We start from the raw sequence: 21,841 nt of genomic DNA, 5'->3' as shown, positions 1-21,841 counted from the left end.
TGTTTACTCCACAATGGAAGTTGATATTTTAAATCGACACCACTTTAAAATACACTACCTTACCATCAATATTAATTCCCAACAATTTGATTTACACACGCATTCAGTTTAACCGAGGTTTATAGAGTACCATCCAATGCCTGTGTACGTTCAATGTGGCACAATGAATGCCGATCGTGCACTGTTATGTAAAGCACCCAGACGATTCAGATTTTTGTTGACACTTGTAAAAAGTCATTGCATGCGTTTCAGTAATTTCATGTATGTTATTATACGCTAAAAAATTAGCAGACATGCGTATATGCATTATTTCAAAGCATAATTTACGCTAATACGTATCTTATCTGGAGCCTTGGAACACAATAGAGACCACATTTTGCAATCCATTTTAATCAGACTTGCACACAACTTGTATTTGCATAATATCTCATTTCTTTTCGAAAACTGTACAGATCCCATCATGGGTTCCAGAGTTATGGCCACTTAACAGCCATGTCATACTAAAGACGTGAAAAATGGTACCAGTAGCTCCCTTGCTTCGCGCTCAGCATTAAATGGGAAACTGGCCTCTTCTCTCATACCCTCATGGCAATGGATTCCATCAGGAACGAGGTGTCGAGAGTGATTAATATAAGTTGTAGAACTTGCTTCACAATCGACCTAATTATGTATAAACTAAAGGGCCAAAATTTGCTATTTTGGCCTTTGCAGCTGTAGAGAGACTTCATTTATGGTTTGATTTGATACAGACTTGAAAAATATCTTCCATGATTAATCCATCAGATCCAATCATAGGTTCCGAAGTTACAGCCCCTGATTGACCCCTGAAAGAGCCAAAATTTGTTAATTTTTACCTTTTGAACACAATAGAAGCGACATTTTACATTTGATTTTTAAGACACATCTGACAGTTTCCTGTATGTATATAGGCAAAAATTTTCCTATGGAAAGAATTTCTTTAAACTTTGTGTACTGACTGAGAATCAAGTTTAAAATGGAAATATGTGTTAAAAATCATAGATGCCAGTGCTTGATTTTTTGTATTTAACTTAAGTCACAATAAGATCTCAGTTCCTTTCAAAAACTGGCTAGATTCCATCATGGGTTCTAGAGTTACTGCCCCTGAAAGGGGTAAAATTTTCTATCCATATAGAGGTTTCATTTATGCTTTGATTTGATGCAAACTTGCACAGAATGTTTATCTTTATGATTTCAAAACTGGATCATGTGGGGTCAAAAACTAGGTCACCAGGTCAAATAAAAGGAAAAGCTTGTTAATACCCTAGAGGACACATTTATGACCATATCTTCATGAAACTTGGTCAAAATGTTTATCTTGATCATTTGATGATTCCTATGCCAGAGTCAAAACTGGGTCATATGGGGTCAAAAACTAGGTCATTCGGTCAGATCAAAGGAGAAGCTTGTTAACACTCTTGAGGCCACATTAGATAATTTTATGACCCTTTCTTCATGAAACTTGGTCAGAATGTTATCTTGACGATTTCTAGGCTAAGTTTGAAACTTGATCATATGAGGTCAAACACTAGGTCACGTGCTAAAATCAAAGGTAAAGCTTGTTAACACTCTAGAGGCCATATTTATGACCCTATCTTCATGAAACTTGGTAAGAATGTTTATCTTGATGATTCCTAGGCCATGTTCGAAACTGGGTCACATGGGATCAAAAACTATTTCACCACTCATATCAAACTACAGTAAAACACCGCTCGCTCGTGGTCGCAAGGGGATGAGCAAACTGCTCGAGTTATCCATGGTTTCGAGCGACCCAAACATTGACCAACAAACGAAGAAAATTGAAGTTTGTTTTACCAGTTGTCATCGAGACCATTTGCAGAGGAAACGGTGATGTGTAGTAATAACACACTCGTGACATTTTCAAAAAAAAACGTATTACAAACGTTATTTATGATAGATCGTAAATGGCACATGTGAAGAAACAGCTAAGACATTTTATCTATTTTTTTTTTTTATTATGCCCCCACTTGGGGGGGGGGGGGGGGGGGGGGGCATATAGATTTGCTCTTGTCCGTCCGTCTGTCCGTCCGTCCATCCGTCCTTCCTTCCGTAAATGTTGTGTCGCGCATAGCTCCAAAAGTATTTGACCTAGAATCACAAAACTTTACAGGAATGTTGGTCAGCATGTGTAGTTGTGCACCTGGGGTTTCGCATCCGGATTCATTCAGTCGTGTAGAAGTTATGGCCCCTGACTTTGTAGAAATTGGTCATTTTAATGTTGTGTCGTGCCTAGCTCCAAAAGTATATGACCTAGAGTCACAAAACTTTACAGGCATGTTGGTCAGCATGTGTAGTTGTGCACCTGGGGTTTTGCGTCCAGATTAATCCAGACATGTAGGAGTTATGGCCCCTGACTTAGTAAAAAATTGGTCATTTTAATGTTGTGTCGCGCATAGCTCCAAAAGTATTTGACCTAGAATCACCAAAGTTTACAGGAATGTTGGTCAGCATGTGTAGTTGTGCACCTGGGGTTTCGCGTCCGGATTCATTCAGTCATGTAGCAGTTATGGCCGCTGACTTTGTAAAAATTGGTCATTTTAATGTTGTGTCGTGCCTAGCTCCAAAAGTATATGACCTAGAGTCACAAAACTTTACAGGCATGTTGGTCAGCATGTGTAGTTGTGCACCTGGGGTTTCGCGTCCGGATTCATCCAGTCATGTAGGAGTTATGGCCCCTGACTTAGTAAAAAATTGGTCATTTTAATGTTGTGTCGCGCATAGCCCCAAAAGTATTTGACCTAGAATCACCAAAGTTTACAGGAATGTTGGTCAGCATGTGTAGTTGTGCACCTGGGGTTTCGCATCCGGATTCATTCAGTATTGTAGGAGTTCTGGCCCCTGACTAATGTCATGTAGTGGGGGCATCTGTGTCCCATGGACACATTTCTAGTTTGAAATACTGTAATCGAATTCGCAATTTTCTTCTCCAAATTAAGATCTCATAATTATCGTTTCAATTTTATGAAAAGGCTATCTTATTTCCTTTATTTGCATGCAAACAACTGTTGATTAAAATATTAAGATCTCATAATTATCTTCTCGATCCCGCAGAAAAAAGTAATAATTAATAACAATTTTGATCAATAAAATTTTTCTTCCACCTTTCATCAATAATTGATCTTATTATCAGATCAAATATACCGGCAAACAAACATTTAAGATAGTCGGGGAATAGACCATGCAATTCTCACGACGTGCGAAAATTTTAAATTAACCGATACATTCTGACTGCCGAAGGTGTGAAAAATTTGGACACCTCTGCTCCAGTTTTCCATAAGCAACAAAGAGTAAATTAATACACAGGGACCAGGTGTCATGCTCGAGCGATCGAGTTATCGATGCTCGACCCAGCCATGGTAATTTCACATAGAAAATAGAAGGAAATCGGCCGGGACCACATGAATTGCTCGAGCGAGCCCGGGTGCTAGAGTCATCGATGCTCGAGCGAGCGGTGTTTCACTGTAGGTCAGAATGTTTATCTTGATGATTCCAAGGCCACATTTAACAAGTGAACAATATAGAGTCATCATGACCCTCTTGTTGGGACATCTGTGTCGTGTTATTACTTTAGCTCACCCAAGCAGGAAGTGCTCTGGGTCAGCTATTGTGATTGCTCAATGTCTGGCTGTCCATCATCTGTCTGTTCACATTTTTCTTTAAGCAACATGTCCTCTGAAACAATTAAGTGGAAGTTGATGAAACTTGGCCTGGATGTCCTGTTGGTGATCATCCTTCAAAGTTGTCCAAGCAGTTCCAGTTGGTTGCACATTGGGTCCGCCAGAACTAAAAATAGAAAAATCTTCAAACAACATCTAAACAGGTGGCTGGATTTTTAATTTTTTTTACACAAATGGTCCTTAGATAACTCTCTATAAAGACTATTAAAATTATTCCAGTTCTTCAAAAGTATGGCCGCCAAGGGGCATGGTTACTTTTCCCTATATGTATATACTGGAAATTATAAGAATCTTGTATGAAACTGCAGGCCCAATTTTAATATAATTTCACAGAAATGGTCCTTCAAGATTGCTCAGATTATTTTGATTTGTCAAAAAACATGTCCACCACAGGGCATGGTTTCTTTTCACCGTATGTTTGAAGTGGAAACTTTGAAAACCTTACGTTTAACAACTGACCCGATTTTAATATAATTCACAAAAAGGGTCCTTGTGTGATCTTCTACTAGGAGTGTTCAAATTTTTCCTATTTGTCAAAAAGCATGGTCACTTTTCCCTTTATGTATATATTGGAAACTTTAAAAATCTTCTTGTCGGAAATAGAAGACCCAGTTTTAAAATTATATTACACAATTGTTCCTTAGTTGAGCCTTTATGCACATTGCTCAAATTACTTTGATTTGTCAAAAATACGGCAGCTAGGGGCTGTGGACAATTTTCCCTATACACATATAGCGGAACCTTAAAAAACCTCAGCATCAAGAGCTGCTGGCCTTTTAAGAGGATTGCACAAATTAATGAAATAATTTCACAGGCATTTTCTTTGCATAATTATCTTTCAAAACTGTTCAAGCATGTAGTGTAGTGTAAGGCAGTTATGGCCCTCTTTGGGTTTCACATTTACACAGGGTTTTTTCTAGCTAATTTGGGAACATAGCCTATACCCCCGAAATTGGGAATTTTGACTCGTAAATGTTCCAAATTCGGAAATATTCAGCCCAAAAGGATATAGTAAGGGATGTGTTTAAGCACTTTCTCATACACTTGTTTCACATTGTACAACCTCTTTAACATACTTCCATTACAAAATTGTCCATAATGTGGTCAATATTTGTACAATTTTGCTGATTTTTTTTTCAAAATGTAGATTGGGAATTTTTGCACTAATTTTGGGAAGATTACATACTTTTTGGCAATGGGAATATAGCCTGATAACAGCTATAAAAACGACTGAAAAAAACCCCCCAAAAAACCTGTTATACCAGAACAGACCAAACTCCTCCAGTTTCTGTCTAAGTGAAATGATGATTACTCATCCTACAGTTTTCCATCCATTCGAAATGAAACATGTTATACACCATCAGATTCAACCGGATATGCTCATATTGTTGCAACTTCTATGTTCCGATTATTTGTTCTAAAGTCATGGCCCTGATGTGGACTTTATTTATTGTTTTATCAAACATTTTAAGGGGGCACTTGTCATACAAAAGTTAAAATCAAACAGAAAAAACTGAATATGCTTTTCTTAAATTTCAGCACATTCTTACAGCCTGCAGACAGACACATACCAATAGGTATACAGCAGTTGCAGGTATAATAAAAATCTATATTAAAGTAGAAAAAAAATTAGGCAATACTTTTCCGACAAGTTTCAATATGAAATGTTAAGTTAGAAAACTTTGAAACTGCTACTCATTACAATGTTCTAAAACTAATAACCATTCTGTGTTACATTGTATAATGTTTTTGCCCTGTCTATCTGTCAGGCAGTCAGTCCTTTTGTCACATTTAATTATGCCCCTTCGAAGAATGTGGGGTATACTGTGAAATCATATAATTTCGTTGGCATGAAAATTCATGGCTTTGGCGAAAACGGCTTGGGACGTAAATTTGTGGGTTTTCCATTTTTGTAAAAAAAACTAAAGCATAATTTCCACAGGAATAGATCTACTAGTACTTCTGTCCTTACATGTGAAACCCACACGTGTCAAACAGCGCTAACATGGTTACCGAATTTGCAATCTACACCACGGGAGATTTGCGAGTGATCATATGCCAGTTAACGACCGCATTATCTATAATATTATATGACCCCTAATTCGTAAATCTTTTTATGCCTCCAGCATCTACTGATGTGAGAGGCATATAGTGATTGTCCTGTCCGTACGTTCGTTCGTCCGTCCGTCCATACGAGGTTAACCAAATGGGACCGTTTCATCTAGCATCAGTAGCCCTTACTAGAATGACTTGATTCTAATGCAATTGTAACCTGTGACCATTCCTCATCTTCAGACATCATCTGACCTCAGTTTGACCTTGACCTCATTTTGGACTTACGTTGCTTATATAACCCGCCCGCTTAGCTCAGTAGGTAGAGCGTCGGTCTACGGATCGCGGGGTCGCGAGTTTGGTCCTCGGGCGGGGCGTGTTCTCCGTGACTATTTGATAAACGACATTGTGTCTGAAATCATTAGTCCTCCACCTCTGATTCATGTGGGGAAGTTGGCAGTTACTTGCCCGCCATTACATAACTGAAATACTGTTGAAAAACGGCGTTAAGCCCAAAACAAACAAACAAACGTTGCTTATATGGGCCATCTCTTGGTTAACCAAATGGGACCGTTTCGTCTAGCATCAATACCCCTTACAAGAATGAATTGATACTAATACAGATGTAAATTGTGACCATTCCTCATCTTCAAACATCACCTGACCTCATTTTGACATTGGCATTGACCTTGTTTTGGACTTAGGTGCAAAATCTATCGACACTGGGGGCATCAAGCGTTTGTTGAATGCAGCTCCTTGTTTAAAACTGTGAAATATTCAATAAGAAAAAGTGTCGAAACCGTAGCATCTTGCACAATTAGCAGATTTTATAATCAAAACAAAAATAATAATACATGTCCATAAAAATGAAGGCAAACATTGCATAGCGGGCCAAAAAAAATCAAATACAGTTGTATTATAGTGCGGTTGGCGTGTGATGCTACGTCAAACTGTCATAAACAAACCATGGGTACATTTCTTAATGAAAGTCGGTTTCGTTTCCAAGCATACCTATGTTTATCATTGATGGAGCCTCGGTAAATTACACAAAAGCAGCTTAAGCTGCAGGCTAGTACTGCTGCATGCATACAACTACGGTTCAGATCGAATGGCTATGGTGTCTTTTTTTGCGACTTTGCGTACAATTAAAAATTATCATGGGCACAGTTTGTTCGTAGGGACTTACATTCGAGGTCGCGCTAAACCACGAAATCCACAAAAATTAATCCCCCAAGAATATCATGATTTCACAGTATTGTTTTGCAAATGTCAGTTGGTCTGTAGACCAATCTGTTTCCGGATGATAACTCAGCAATGCTTGAGCCTAGGATCATGAAAGTTGATAGAGAGGTTGGTCTTGACCTGCAGTTGCCCCCTATTGATTTTGAGCTCAGTTGGTCAAAGGTCAAGGTCACATGATGACCTGGAACAGTTAAATAGTTTCTGGATGATAAGAACGTCTGGGCCTAGTTGATATGGAGGTTGTAACGTTCTTGACCATGAGATGACCCTAAGGTTAAAGGTCAGTAATTCAAATCCTTCTTTGTTTCATATAAAAAACGACAACTTCAGATCGTCTTTACGTATCTTTAGAGAACATCACTTTTTCCTACACCTATTTTTCATGGAAGTTCTATCACAAATTAACGAAAAAATGAAAAGAAAATAGGGGGTTATGTAGTTCCTAGTGAAATGCCAGTCAGTTGTGGTCTGCTACCCTAAAAATGGCGCATATTTGCTCTCGTCCGCGCAATAAACACCTACTTCCGGTTTCGATCTGCAAAACTTGCCATGTGGGGTGTATGAACATGAAAACCGTCTCATTTCATGCAGAATGTATTCTAGTAGTGAAAAATGGTGATTAAAGCACTCGTTCTACACGAATTTGCGCAAAAAATGGGAAAATTAGGATCTATTTATTATGGACTTCTTTCGACTACACCACGGAAGCATATTCTCGACCGAATTACTGACCTTATTCCCTAATTGATTTTGAGGGAAGTGGCTCAAAGGTCAAGGTCACAATAACTGGGAATATTTAAATAGTTTCCAGATGATAACTCAAGAATGCTTATTGGCCTAGGATCATGAAAGTTGATAGGAAGGTAGTTACGGCCAGCAGATGACCCTATTGAATTTGAGGTAAGTAGGTCAAAGGTTATGGTCACAGTGACCTGGAACAATTATACAGTTTCCAGAGAACGCTTAGGCCTAGGTTTACGAAATATGTTGATCATGACCAGCAGACGAGATTTTGAGATCAGTAGGTCAAAGTCACAGTGACCTGGAGCAGTTAAACAGTTTCTGGACGACAGCTCAAGAATCCTTGCATCTAGGATCATGAAAGTTTATAGGGAAGTTGGTCATGACTAGCAGATGACCCTTTTGATTTTGAGGTCAGTAGGTTAGAGGTTAAGGTCACATTGACCCAGGACAGTAGAACATTTTTAGCCAAATAACTAGGGAATGCTTTGTTCTAAGATTACATTTGATACAGAGTTTACTTATGACTGGTAAATTATTGATTATAGGTCAGTACGTCAAATGTCCAGTGCAATATGACCAATTAATTTCTGTTCCATATGCAATTACTGAATGCATCAAGTGGGGCGGGGGCATTTCCTGTTCTATGAACTGAACTGTTGTTTCAAAACAATATCTGGAGAACCATTTGACATAGAACCTTCAAACTTCATAGGGTGGTAGGGCTTGTAAAGTAGACAACTGCTATTTTTGGGGGTCAAAGGTCAAGGTCACAGAAGCCTGAACATGAGAACTATTTCTGATCAATAACTGTTCCAGACTTTAAAACAGCAAACATGATGTATGTAATGATTGTATTACTGCAAATAATTTATTTTGTTAACTTCTTGAACTGTCCAACCATTTACAGTGTATGTTTTTGAAAATGAAAATTGTAAAAAAAAAATCGGCTTATTTTATGAATAAATTTTGTATATTTAGATAACCAGGAACCTCGAATTGCAAGAGTAGGAACCCCAGAGTACTCCCAGCATGAAGCCAGAATACATTCCTTTGCCAAATGGCCGGCATTCTCACAGCAGTCACCACAGGATTTGGCTGATGCTGGCCTGTTCTATACAGGTAATTTGCAGTATGCATACGTTTATATAACATGCTGATTCTGCATGGAATTAACCATGAATAAACAAGTTTTGGGGTCAGTTTTGTCTTGGCTGCCAGTTCCAATACCTTAGCCATGCATCTAAAGATTTTTAGCTCGACTATTCATAGAATAGTAGAGCTATTGGACTCGCCCATGCATCCGCGTCCTGATTTGGTTAAGGTTTTGTATGTAAGCTGGTATCTCAGTAACCACTTGTGGGAATGGATTGAAACTTCACACACTTATTCACTGTGATAAACTGACTTACATTGCACAGGTTCCATAACTCTTATTTTGCTTTTTTACAAAATTATGCCCCTTTTTCGACTTAGAAATTTTTGGTTAAAGTTTTGTATGTAAGCTGGTATCTCAGTACTTACTGATGGAAATGGATTGAAACTTCACTGTCATGATCTGACATGCACTAAGCAAGTCCCATAACTCTACTCTTTTTTTCAAAATTATGCCCCTTTTTCGACTTAGCAGTTTTTGGTTAAATTTTTGTATGTAATCTGGTATCTCAGTATCCACAAATTGGAAAGGATTGAAACTTCACACACTTGTTCACTGTCATGATATGACATGCAGTATAGAGGTTCAATACCTCTACTTAGCATTTTACAAAATTATGCCCCTTTTTCAACTTTTGTATTCATTCAATTGACAAGGCTGTTGAATAGTCGAGTGTTGCTGTCCTCCGACAGCTCTTGTGTATTCATCATGTGAAATTTATTCACATAAATGTATGAGAGGTTTTTGTTGTCATACTTTTACCTGAGATTGAATTTGCTGCTGCCTCACAAAAATCTTTCATGTAAGCAAGCTTCTCTTTAATTTATTTGGCCTTTCAACCGTCCCATGTCCCAGCTGAGCTCAAACCTGTGACCTACCATAGCCACTGGACTACTACAGGCTGTCACCTGAAGTGTCTAACAGTCTTGATTTGGCATGTTCTCCCTAAGTGTAAAATTTTCCGCACTGTATGCTGTGTTACTTCACTTATCCAAAGAAAAGATGGAAATGTAGACTTTTAATACACTAATTAAAATGTAAATAAAATTTACAGGCTTGTAGAAGTAATTAGAGTTGATCTTCAAATATGTGTTTAATCTCATACAGGATTCAGAGACCTGTGTCGCTGTTTCACCTGTGATGGAGGGCTGCAGCATTGGGAAGCTGATGATGACCCTTGGATAGAACATGCACGCTGGTTCCCACAATGTACGTATGTGAGGCATGTTAAGGGGCAGGAATACATCAATATGGTGCAACAAGCTGCAGCACAAGCTTTTGAAGAAGAGGTCAGTCTGAATATTTTATTACTACTAAGAATGCTTTAACGCCTGTTTAAAACTATTCTTGATTGTAGAAACTATTTTGGTCAAGTTTAGATTATACATGTCTTGCAAGGGAAGTATTCTGTGATCACATGTCACAGCGGGTAGCATCCACTAACGTTGTCCTGTCTCTAACGAGCAGTTCTTATACAATTTCCACCAGATGTTCGGACAAGTTTGATACACAGATGAATTGTACCAGAAGCTTTAAGAGTAATTGCCCTTGGAATTACTAAAAAGTGTTTAAAAAATGACAGTATCCACACTAAGTTGAGGGTAGTTTTTATACAATAATCACCAAACTTGGTCACAATGTTTATGAGCATGATATCTCAGCCAAGTTTGATAACCAACTGGATCCTCTAAGTCTCTCTGGAGTTATGCCCTTGAATTATTCAAAATTGCAAAAGTTAAAAAAAATGACTGTCCACTCTCTAACTTGAGCAGTTCTTATGCAATGTTCCAGACTTAATTACAATTCTATGGGCATATCTCAGCCAAGTCTGATAACGAGCATGAATGTCCCAGTGGCTCTAGAGTTAAATCCCTTGAATTACAAAAAATTGTGCTAGTTGACAGTGTCTGCACTCTTATACCAATTGTTCACTAAACTTGATTACAAAGTTTATTGGCATAATATCTCGGACAAATTATATAACCAGTTGGAGACTCCCAGTCACTCTTGAGTTATGGCCCTTAAACCAAATAAAATTGTGAAAACTGACAACTTGATAAACTAAGCAATTCTAATCCATTGTTCACAAAATTAGTGAAAATGCTAAAAGGGATGTGATCAAGGCCAAGTTCAATAAATATTGCTTTGGAGTTAATGACCCTTGAATTAGGCGAAATTGAGAAATAGACAGCTTTTCTGCTCTACAATAAAGTATAATACTTAGAATTAATTTGCTCTGATGGTTGTATATTGTGACAGTTTGCCACTCTTGTTACAGAATCCTGTGGGTTCAATTCCTGAGCCAGGACAGTTTCAGAGGAACACACTTGCTGAAGGTACAAGGGAAAACACAGGTTTCCAAGATTAAAATTATGATGAAGAAGGTTTTAAATATTATGGATTTAGTTGTTGCATACCTTTAAACTTGACCTCAAACATGAAACAAGAGACAGGTAAGAAATCCTTTCCTAAAGAAACGATGCACTAAAAACACTTTTCAACCTGTTTCTCATGACTGAGGAAACAGCCCCTTTTCAAGACAAATGACCATTACTATGTGGTAGTGTTATCCATTCACTTTGCTCTAGAGTCTTCCATTTTGTGTCCGCTCCATATCTCCTAAACCCCTTGAAGGGTTTTCATGATACTTGGGTCAAATGATCACCTTATCAAGACAATGCGCAGAAGTCATGGTTCAGCCATGTCGGCTCAAGGTCAACGTCACAACTTAAGGTCAAAGGTTTGAGCCTTCCATTTTATGTCCTCTGTGTCTTCTAAACACCTTGAAGTATTTTTATTAGGGATGGGAACGAATACTGAAATCAATATTCGAATATTCGGTTTGCCATATTCGAATATATTCGAATATTCGGTTAGTTTTAATGGAAGCTTTAAATTCTTATTAAGTGATTGGCATATACACAACGTATTCATTTGTTTAAAGCGTGGATCATCGCAAATAAGGCCAAAAAAATGTTTGTTTCGGGTAACCCGATCCTACATAGCGAAACCCGCCGATCCTAGCGTTTTTTTTTCACGATTCTGTCAGTATAATCATGAACATATTTAACTAATTCAGTGTTTTAGCTTCAAAATGATACAAAAAATCAAAACGATTAATTTAAACCGTCGCAATTTTGTCTAAAAATAGCAGGTCGTCCCATTTAAACACGTGACGCGCTGTTGTATTACCGCCGCCATTTTGAAAAATTTCAATCTGCGTGTAAAAATCGTCGTGTAAAATGCAACTTGCGGCAAGTAAGGCAGACTTAAACCTCCTTCAACATGAACTTGTGCATCAATCCTACGTTTTTCTTGATTTTATTATTAACTACTTCAAAATTTAATTCGAATACGGCCGATTGCGGATGAAAACCGATTCTGCTGATGGTCTGAAACGTCGTACAAAATATTGTGAAAAGATCGACAATATCTACAAGTTTGTTATTGTTTTCGAAAAAAAAAATTCTACCACTTGTTACATAAAACAGGCGCCAATGAAAAAGAACAAAAGATAAAAAGATATCACATTTACGCCTAATACAAACTGTTAATCCGTAGCGATGACCCCAGGTAATTATGCATTGCAATTTTCTTGTTAATTGGACATCTTTTGACATGCATCTGACACACTGACGCCTGTTGCAAACTGTTAATAAGTAACGATAGCCCCTGCCAATTATGCATTGCTATTTTCTTGTTATTTGTTAATTAATCTTTTGATACGTGATAAACTAACATGACATGGTTTTATTCTGTAGAATTAGCATGCTCATATTGCCATAAATCAAAGATACTTATTTTGTAAAAAAAAATATACAATAATTTACGAATATTCAAATTTGATTTTCATATTCGAATATTCGACCGATTTTCGAATATTCGAACATTCGTTCCCATCCCTAATTTTTATGATACCTGGGTCAAATGATCACCACATCAAGACGATGTGCAGAACTTATGAGTCAGCCATGTTAGCTCAAGGTCAAGGTCACAACTCACGGTCAAAGGTTTTAACTCAGTATCTCAGAAACCCCTTGAAGGATTTTCAAGATACTTAGGTCAAATGATCACCCCATCAAGACAATGTGCAGGACTCGTGTCAGCTCAAGGTCAAGGTCACAACTCTAGGTCAAAGGTTTGAGCCTTCCATTTTGTGTCCGCTGTTTATCCCTTAACCCCTTGAAGAATTTTCAAATTCATTGATGTTGACATACATGGACTAAAGAATTATATTAACAATGTCAATGCTTCCACCCAATACCATCGACCCTTTCACTATCCATTACAGCGGTGGGGGATATAGCTGTCGTTCAGACTGCCTTGTTCAATTTGTATTATAAAGTAGCTCTGATATTGGAAGGATTTCTTACCTGCTCTTGTTCCATGCCGATTTCACTATTTGATTTACTGCTATTTAGTGTTTCATTTACGGCACACTTTGCTGCATTAAAAAAGTGGCCGCCAAGTGGTTAAGGTCACTGACATCAAATATGGGTTTTAGCCTTGCTTGGGGTGTAGAATTCTTCATGTAAGGAAACCAGCTGTCTGACAGAAGGTTAATGGTTCTACTCGGGTGACTGCCGGTGATTAAATAATGTGCAGTAGGGCACTTGGGGTCTTTCTACTCAGTCAGAAGCTGGAAATCACCTTATGACCTGTAACTGGAGGGAGCTTCATTCTTCTAATCTCTGACCTGCAATTACTATCAGTCAATGCATGTTATTCCAAACCATTTAGGGCCTCTTAGTCTTTATTTTCACTTGGAAATTACATTTATATGTCATATTATATAATTGAATCTTCCCACTCTATTATATATTTAAGTCAGATTTACCTTAACCTGTAATTTAAACAACATTTTACTTTCATTATTATTTCTTATCACGTGCACCCCTTTTGGGGCCTCACGAAAACTTGAAAAAGGATATTTGAGCCTGATATCCGCCCTGGCTGAATTCCATATACCCCAACGAACATTTTGATGTATGATACCATATTGAACTAAAAAATGCCTACGGATTTTTTTCTCGGGGCTTTCGCCAACTGTCTAATTACTATAGATAAAAAAAAGGATCTAAAAGATAAAGTTTACAATTCATATATTTGTATTAGTACTGCACACATTTACCAGTAAAGCATTTTGAAATGTAAACATGTCATGTAAACACACATTATTGTGGATTATGTCTTTTGACATCCTGCTGCTGACTTCTTTTGTCGGGGTTATAATTGTGTTAATTTTTTATTGGTGCGCTGTCTTCAGCTAGGGCATTGGATCCTTACGCGTCCGCACTTTGGTTAAAGTTTTGATGCACGTTATCTTTGTTATTAATTGATGGATTTGCTTCAAACTTAAAATAGTTGTTTCTCACCATCGCCCACATCATATGGCACAAGGGCTCTTGCACCAATATTTCATGAATTATTCCCCCTTTTTACTTAGAATTTCAGGTTAAAGTTTTGGTGCACTTTCACTTTATCTCAGTTATTACTAAACGGAATTGATTCAAACTTAAACTAGTTGTTCCACATCATCACCCACATCATATGACACAAGGTCCGTAACTCTGGCACCAATTTTCATGAATTATGTCCCCTTTTTACATAGAATTTTATGTTAATTTTGATGCATTTTTAGCTCACCTGAGCAATGCTCAGGTGAGTTTTTCTGATCGCTCGATGTCCGGCGTCCGTCGTCTGTCGTCCGTCTGTCGTCTGTCTGTCGTCTGTCTGTCAACATTTAGCTTGTGTATGCGATAGAGGCTGTATTTTTCAATTAATCTTCATGAATATTGGTCAGAATGATAACCTTGATGAAATCTAGGCCGAGTTCGAAAATGGGTCATCTCGGGTCAAAAACTAGGTCACTAGGTCAAATCAAAGAAAAACCTTGTGTATGCGATAGAGGCTGAATTTTTCAATTCATCTTCATGAATATTGGTCAGAATGATAACCTTGATGAAATCTAGGCCGAGTTCGAAAATGGGTCATCTCGGGTCAAAAACTAGGTCACTAGGTCAAATCAAAGAAAAACCTTGTGTATGCGATAGAGGCTGTATTTTTCAATTAATCTTCATGAATATTGGTCAGAATGATTGCCTTGATGAAATCTAGGCCGAGTTCGAAAATGGGTCATCTCGGGTCAAAAACTAGGTCACTAGGTCAAATCAAAGAAAAACCTTGTGTATGCGATAGAGGCTGTATTTTTCAATTAATCTTCATGAATATTGGTCAGAATGATAACCTTGATGAAATCTAGGCCGAGTTCGAAAATGGGTCATCTCGGGTCAAAAACTAGGTCACTAGGTCAAATCAAAGAAAAACCTTGTGTATGCGATAGAGGCTGTATTTTTCAATTGATCTTCATGAATATTGGTCAGAATGATAACCTTGATGAAATCTAGGCCGAGTTCGAAAATGGGTCATCTCGGGTCAAAAACTAGGTCACTAGGTCAAATCAAAGAAAAACCTTGTGTATGCGCTAGAGGCTGTATTTTTCAATTGATTTTCATGAATATTGGTCAGAATGATTGCCTTGATGAAATCTAGGCCGAGTTCGAAAATGGGTCATCTAGGGTCAAAAACTAGGTCACTAGGCCAAATCAAAGAAAAACCTTGTGTATGCGATAGAGGTGATATTTTTCAATTGATCTTCATGAATTTTGGTCAGAATGATTACCTTGATAAAATCTAGGCCGAGTTCGAAAATGGGTCATCTGGGGTCAAAAACTAGGTCACTAGGTCAGATCAAGGAAAAACCTTGTGTATGCAATAGAGGCTGTATTTTTCAATTGATCTTCATGAATTTTAGTCAGAATGATTACCATGATGAAATTTAGACCAAGTTCAAAATTGGGTCATCTCGGGTCAAAAACTAGGTCACTAGGTCAAATCAAAGAAAAACCTTGTGTATGCAATAGAGGCTGTATTTTTCAACTGATCTTCATGAAATTTAGCCAGAATGATTACCTTGATAAAATCTAGGATGAGTTCGAAAATGGGTCATCTGGGATCAAAAACTAGGTCACTAGGTCAAATCGAAGAAAAACATTGTGTATGCAATAGAGGATGTATTTTTCAATTGATCTTCATGAAATTTGGTCAGAGTGATTGCCTTGATGAAATCTAGTTCGAGTTTGGATATGGGTTATCTGAGGTCAAAAACTAGGTCACTAGGTCAAATTAAAGAAAAATCTTGTGTATGCGATAGAGACTGTTTTTTTTCATTTGATTTTTATGAAATTTGGTCAGGATGATTGCCTTGATGAAATCTAGGTCGAATTTGAATATGGGTCATCTGAGGTCAAAAACTAGGTCACTTGGTCAAATCAAAGAAAAAACTTGTGTATGTGATAGAGGCTGTATTTTTCAATTGATCTTCATGAAGTTCGGTCAGAATGATTGCCTTGATGAAATCTAGGTCGAGTTTGAACATGGGTCATCTAGGGTCAAAAACTAGGTCATATCTAAGAAAATGCTTGTTTTATCGCAAGAGACCAAATTTTTGGTCCAATCTTAATGAAAATTGGTCAGAATATTTGTTTCCATGAAATCACTAGGTCAAACATGTTTTACACTGTTATGGTGTGTTTCTTAGGTGAGCGACCTAGGGCCATCTTGGCCCTCTTGTTACTGTATCTCGTTTATTTCACAAGGGATTTGATTCAGACTTAAAATAATTGTTCATCATCACCAGCTACATCATTTGACACAAAGGCCATAACTGTGACACCTGTGTTTTATGAGTTATCCCCCTTTTGTACTAACAATTTCAGATAGAAGTTTTCCTCCCCCCACCCCTTTTCTACCCCTTACCACTTCCTCCCCCTCTATATTTTGCAGTAATTAATATGTACTTCTTAGATTTTTGAAGCAACCCGTCTGTAATATTTTTCCGTTACAGCTTCTTTTTGTTGTGGGCCTACTTTGCAAATGCATGGCTCTGAGGCTGTGTTTTTGCTCCGTGTTTCCAAGAAATCTACCCTTACCTATTATCTTTTGATGCACTTTCACTTTATCTCTGTTATTACCAAATGGATTTGATTCAAACTTAGATAAGTTGAACCACATCATTATCCACATCATATTATACAAGGGCTATAACTCTTCCACCAATATTTCATGAATTATACCCCCCCCCCCCCCCACCCTTTTACTTAGAATTTCAGGTTAATGTTGGCACACTTTCACTATATCTTTGTCATTACTTAGTGAATTTGATTAAAACTTAAAAAAAAATTTCCAGATCATCATCCTCATCATATGGCTTAAGGTCAGTCACTCTGGCGCAAATGTTTTATGAGTTGTATCCACTTTTTACATAGAATTAGTTTAATTTTGATGTTTTTTTATATCTCTGCTTGTACTTAATGGATTTAATCAACTTAAAATTGTTGTTCCACATCGTCACTCACATCAGACAACTCGAGTTTGATAATGCTGGCACCAGTTAATTTTGAGTTATGCCCTCATTTTACTAATAGAAATTCCGGATCGAGTTGCGATGCACTTTTGCTGTATCTCCAGTATTACTAAATAGATTTGATTAAAACTTAAAATGGTTGTTCCAAATGATTGGCCACATGATATGACACATGGTGCATTACTTTTGCAAAAGTTTTGCATGAATTATGTTCCTTTTATAGTGATTGTCTTCATCTGCATTTTAGTCATTAAACACTCCAGTGACAGCTCCAGCTTCCTCAGATGAAGCCAATTTCACTATCCAGCATCGATAGTCGAACGTGCTGTCTCCTGTGACAGCTTTTGTGTTAGTTTTGTTAGCCCACCTGAGCCAAAGGCTCATGGTGAGCTTTTGTGACCACTCAATGTCCGTCGTCCATCGTCAGTCGTCCCTCTTGCATCCGTCAACATTTTCTAAAAAAATCTTCTTCTTGAAAACCACTGGGCAGAATTACACCAAACTTCACAAGAATGATCCTTTGGTGGCCCCCTTTCAAAATTGTTCAAAGAATTGAATTCCATGCAGAACTCTGGTTGCCACGGCAACCGAAAGGAAAAACTTTAAAAATCTTCTTGTCCAAAACAGCAAGGCATAGAGCCTTGATATATGGCATGTGACATCATCTAATGGTCCTCTATGAAGATTGTTCAAATTATGCCCGGGGGGGGGGTGGGGGGGAAGGCCCAGCCCTGGGGGTCACAAATTTTACATAGACTTATATAGGAAAAAACTTTAAAAATCTTCTTGTCTAAAACCACAAGACCTAGGTCTTTGAGAATTGGTATGTAGCATTGCTTTGTGGTCCTCTATCAAAATTGTTCAAATTATAACCCTGGGGTGAAAAGAGGCCCTGCCCTGGGGGTCTGAAGTTTTACATATATAGGGAAAAACTTTAAAAATCTTCTTGCCTGAAACTGCAAGGCCTAGGCTTTTGATATTTGGTATGTTGCATTGCCTTGAGGTCCTCTACCAAAATTTTTCAAATTATGCCCCTGGGGTGAAAAGAGGCCCTGCCCAGGGGGATCTCATGTTTTACATAGACTTAATAATATGTAGGAAAAAACTTTAAAAATCTACTTGCCTGAAACTGCAAGGCATAGGCTTTTGATATTTGGTATGTTGCCTTGTTTGTGTTCCTCTACCAAAATTGTTTAAATTATGCCCCTGGGGTGAAAAGAGGCCCTGCCCTTGGGGTCCCAGATTTAACATACTCATGTAGACTTACCTATAGGGAATAAAATCTTCTTGTCTGAAAGTTCAAGGCCTAGGCCTTTGATATTTGGTATGTAGAATTGCCTAGTGGATCTCTAACAAGATTGTCCAAATTATGCCCCTGGGGTGAAAAGAGGCCCCACCCTGGGGGTCACTTGTTATATGAATATAGGAATAGATACTCAAAAATTATTAGATCATATTTCTTAGATTGCTTCATTATAATTACCTGATGACCCCAAGTGATTAGGGGGTCACTTGACTATGACCTTGACCTACTGACCTACTTCCTTGGTTTTTAAGATACGGCCTTGAAATTTGGATGACATGTACAGTTTTGCACACCAATCTTAAAACTGACTTTCATTGACCATGAATGTGACCTACTGACCTATTTTCTAATATTTTAGCATCAGTTTGCCATTTTAAACATGTGGCTGATATTACTCAGGTGAGCGATTCAGGGTCATCATGACCCTCTTGTTACTATTTCACTTGTTGGCTGTGCTATTGTGCTATTTTTAAGCACCATTGGTTCCTATTTGAAGGCTTTATCATTTTTGAATCGCAAAGTAGTTTAGGCTTCAGACCATTGCCAGGACTCATTACAGTAGGAATTATTCCCTTCAACTTGGCCCCAACATTAGCAAGCCAACTGTATATTTTTTTTATTGTAAATTGATAAACAGAAATAATGGCTCTTACTATAGGTTGATTCAGTAACCAAGAGGTGAAACAAGACTGTTGTTAGAACTACTGTATCTTGCCTTCTTTTGAATAATCATGTTATCTTACATTTTGTTCTTTAGCACAGAGGCAAGATGTAGGACGGGTCCTCCCACCAGACACCCCACCTGAAGGAGATATTTTTACTCTTGACTGCCAGGCATGTAAGTATAGGTTAATAAATTGTAGAGTGGTGCCTTTGAGTAATAATGGCCCTGGCAAGGTGATATTATATTCTTCCAGAGCCATTATCATTTAAAGGCAACACTCTCCCATTTATTTACCTGTTTATTACATTTTTACCTCTGATATAGTAAGAAAAATCTAGCCTGTCATTTTTAGCTCACCTGTCACGTAGTAACAAGGTGAGCTTTTGTGATCGCCCTTCGTCCGTTGTCTGTCTGTACTTGTACCATTATGTTATACAAACACACTTGAAGACTTTTACACAAGTTAGTGCTTTAGGGTCAATAACCCTGATGTTTAGAATACTTTTACATTAGCAGCATAGGAGTGCTTAAAGTTAATGTATACGATCCTTTAAAGTTTAATAGTAGTATTTTTGTTAAAATTTTAAATAATTGTAAATTACTAGCCTGAATGCTTGCTAACCTACTGAACGTGAATGGGGGCATAGGCATTAAGAATTGGAACAGTTTGTCTGTACCAAGCGCCTAGCAAACAGGCTCCGATACTCTCGGCTCTGTGGTTAGCATTTGTAAAATCTTAAATTTTAAAACTTATTATTTATGTTTTTTGCTATATTTACTAAATCATGGACAGACTTTACTTTCATAGTCTATTCAAAGTATAGGATAATTTTCAAATCTGGTGCTATCAGCTATGCAAGTTTGATAAAGCGAGGAGTGGAAAACTCGCAAGGGTCTGTATCTTTGTCCCCATAATGGCCAGTTTCAAATTTTATGAAAAAAAGTACTGTTAACTTACACAAATCTGTTTATGCATGTCAGGCATGATTATCTGTGAAAATTTCAAATTAGTGGTGTGAAAAGTTAGACATGCAGTATTTTATTTACTTATTGCATATTTAGTACAGATGAATCTTAAATTTTAATAAAGTAGATGTATTAGGTGATAAGTTAAACACACAAGATTCATATACATGTTTTACCACTACACCTTGCCTCATGTATATATTGAAAAAATTAGTAGGACTTGGCTGGATTTAAAGTTTTCAGTTCAAAATTTTGTTGTTTCATTGATGTTGATTCCTGGAAATTTAAAACCTAAATGAGTTAGACACAACAGAATTTATACACTACATAGGCATGTCTATCATTTCAGAAGGAAAAATTGATATATGTATATATCATTAAAACTTTGTATAACACTGAGTAATTTGGCCCCTTTCAACCTTCCATAGGACAGGTCCCCCCACCCCCACTCCTGTCACTATACATTATACATGGTTTCATGACTCTAGACACATATGCAACACAAACGTTTAAGAGCTTTAAATTCATATAAATTAATTATACCTTGTATGAGTCTTAATCATGATATGAACTTGTGCACCTCCTATTTTTAGCTCACCTGAGCACAAAGTGCTAAGGTGAGCTTTTGTGATCGCCCTGTGTCTGTCGTCCGTCATCGTCTGTCCGTCGTCAGTCGTCCGTCATCAACAATTTGACTGTTAACACTCTAGAGGTCACAATTTTGACCCAATCTTAATGAAACTTGGTCAGAATGTTACCCTCAATAAAATCTTGAACATTGAGTCATCTGGGGATAAAAACTAGGTCACCAGGTCAAAAAAAAAAGGAAAAGCTTGTTAACACTCTAGAGGTCACAATTATGGCCCAATCTTAATGAAACTTGGTCAGAATGTTACCCTCAATAAAATCTTGGGTGAGTTTGATATTGGGTCATCTGGGGTCAGAATCCAGGTCACCAGGTCAGATTAAAGGAAAAGCTTGTTAACACTGTAGAGGCCACATTTATGACTGTATCTTCATAGAAGTTGGTCAGAATGTTACTCATGATGATCTTAAAGGCCAGTTTGAATCTGGGTCATGTAGGGTCAAAAACTAGGTCACCAGGTCAAATCAAAGGAAAAGCTAGTTAACACTAGAGTCCACATTTATGACCATATCTTAATGAAACTTGGTCAGAATGTTGATCTTTTGGTCAAGTTCGAATCTGGGTCATATGGGGTCAAAAACTAGGTCACCGGGTCAAATCAAAGGAAAAGTAACACTGTAGAGGCCACATTTATGACTGTATCTTCATAGAAATTGGTCATGATGATCTTAAAGTCCAGTTTGAATCTGGGTCATGTAGGGTCAAAAACTAGGTCACCAGGTCAAATCAAAGGAATAGCTAGTTAACACTCTAGAGGCCACATTTATGACCATATCTTAATGAAACTTGGTCAGAATGTTGATCTTTTGGTCAAGTTCGAATCTGGGTCATGTGAGGTCAAAAACTAGTTCACCAGGTCAAATCAAAGGAAAAGCTTGTTAACACTGTAGAGGCCACATTTATGACTGTCAGAATGTTACTCATGAT

General features: G+C 37.6%; 1 protein-coding gene across 1 annotated transcript in view; it reads left to right on the top strand.

The window, feature by feature from the left end:
• The window catches only part of LOC128552600 (uncharacterized), a gene marked incomplete at both ends in the record, with an annotated part of 50,575 nt that extends 31,099 nt beyond the window's left edge, over positions 1 to 19,476 (top strand). The window contains 5 exons of the mRNA XM_053533649.1: positions 5,256 to 5,310; positions 8,733 to 8,873; positions 10,015 to 10,196; positions 11,186 to 11,243; positions 19,396 to 19,476. Of these exons, the coding sequence (XP_053389624.1) occupies positions 5,256 to 5,310; positions 8,733 to 8,873; positions 10,015 to 10,196; positions 11,186 to 11,243; positions 19,396 to 19,476 (517 nt within the window). The remainder of the gene's footprint in view (positions 1 to 5,255; positions 5,311 to 8,732; positions 8,874 to 10,014; positions 10,197 to 11,185; positions 11,244 to 19,395) is intronic.
• Positions 19,477 to 21,841: the final 2,365 nt, after the last annotated feature.

This window comes from Mercenaria mercenaria, unplaced genomic scaffold (genome assembly GCF_021730395.1).
Source record: "Mercenaria mercenaria strain notata unplaced genomic scaffold, MADL_Memer_1 contig_2939, whole genome shotgun sequence".
Lineage (NCBI taxonomy): Eukaryota > Metazoa > Mollusca > Bivalvia > Venerida > Veneridae > Mercenaria > Mercenaria mercenaria.
Note: the sequence above shows the minus strand (reverse complement) of the source record. Positions and strands in the feature narration are given on the sequence as shown.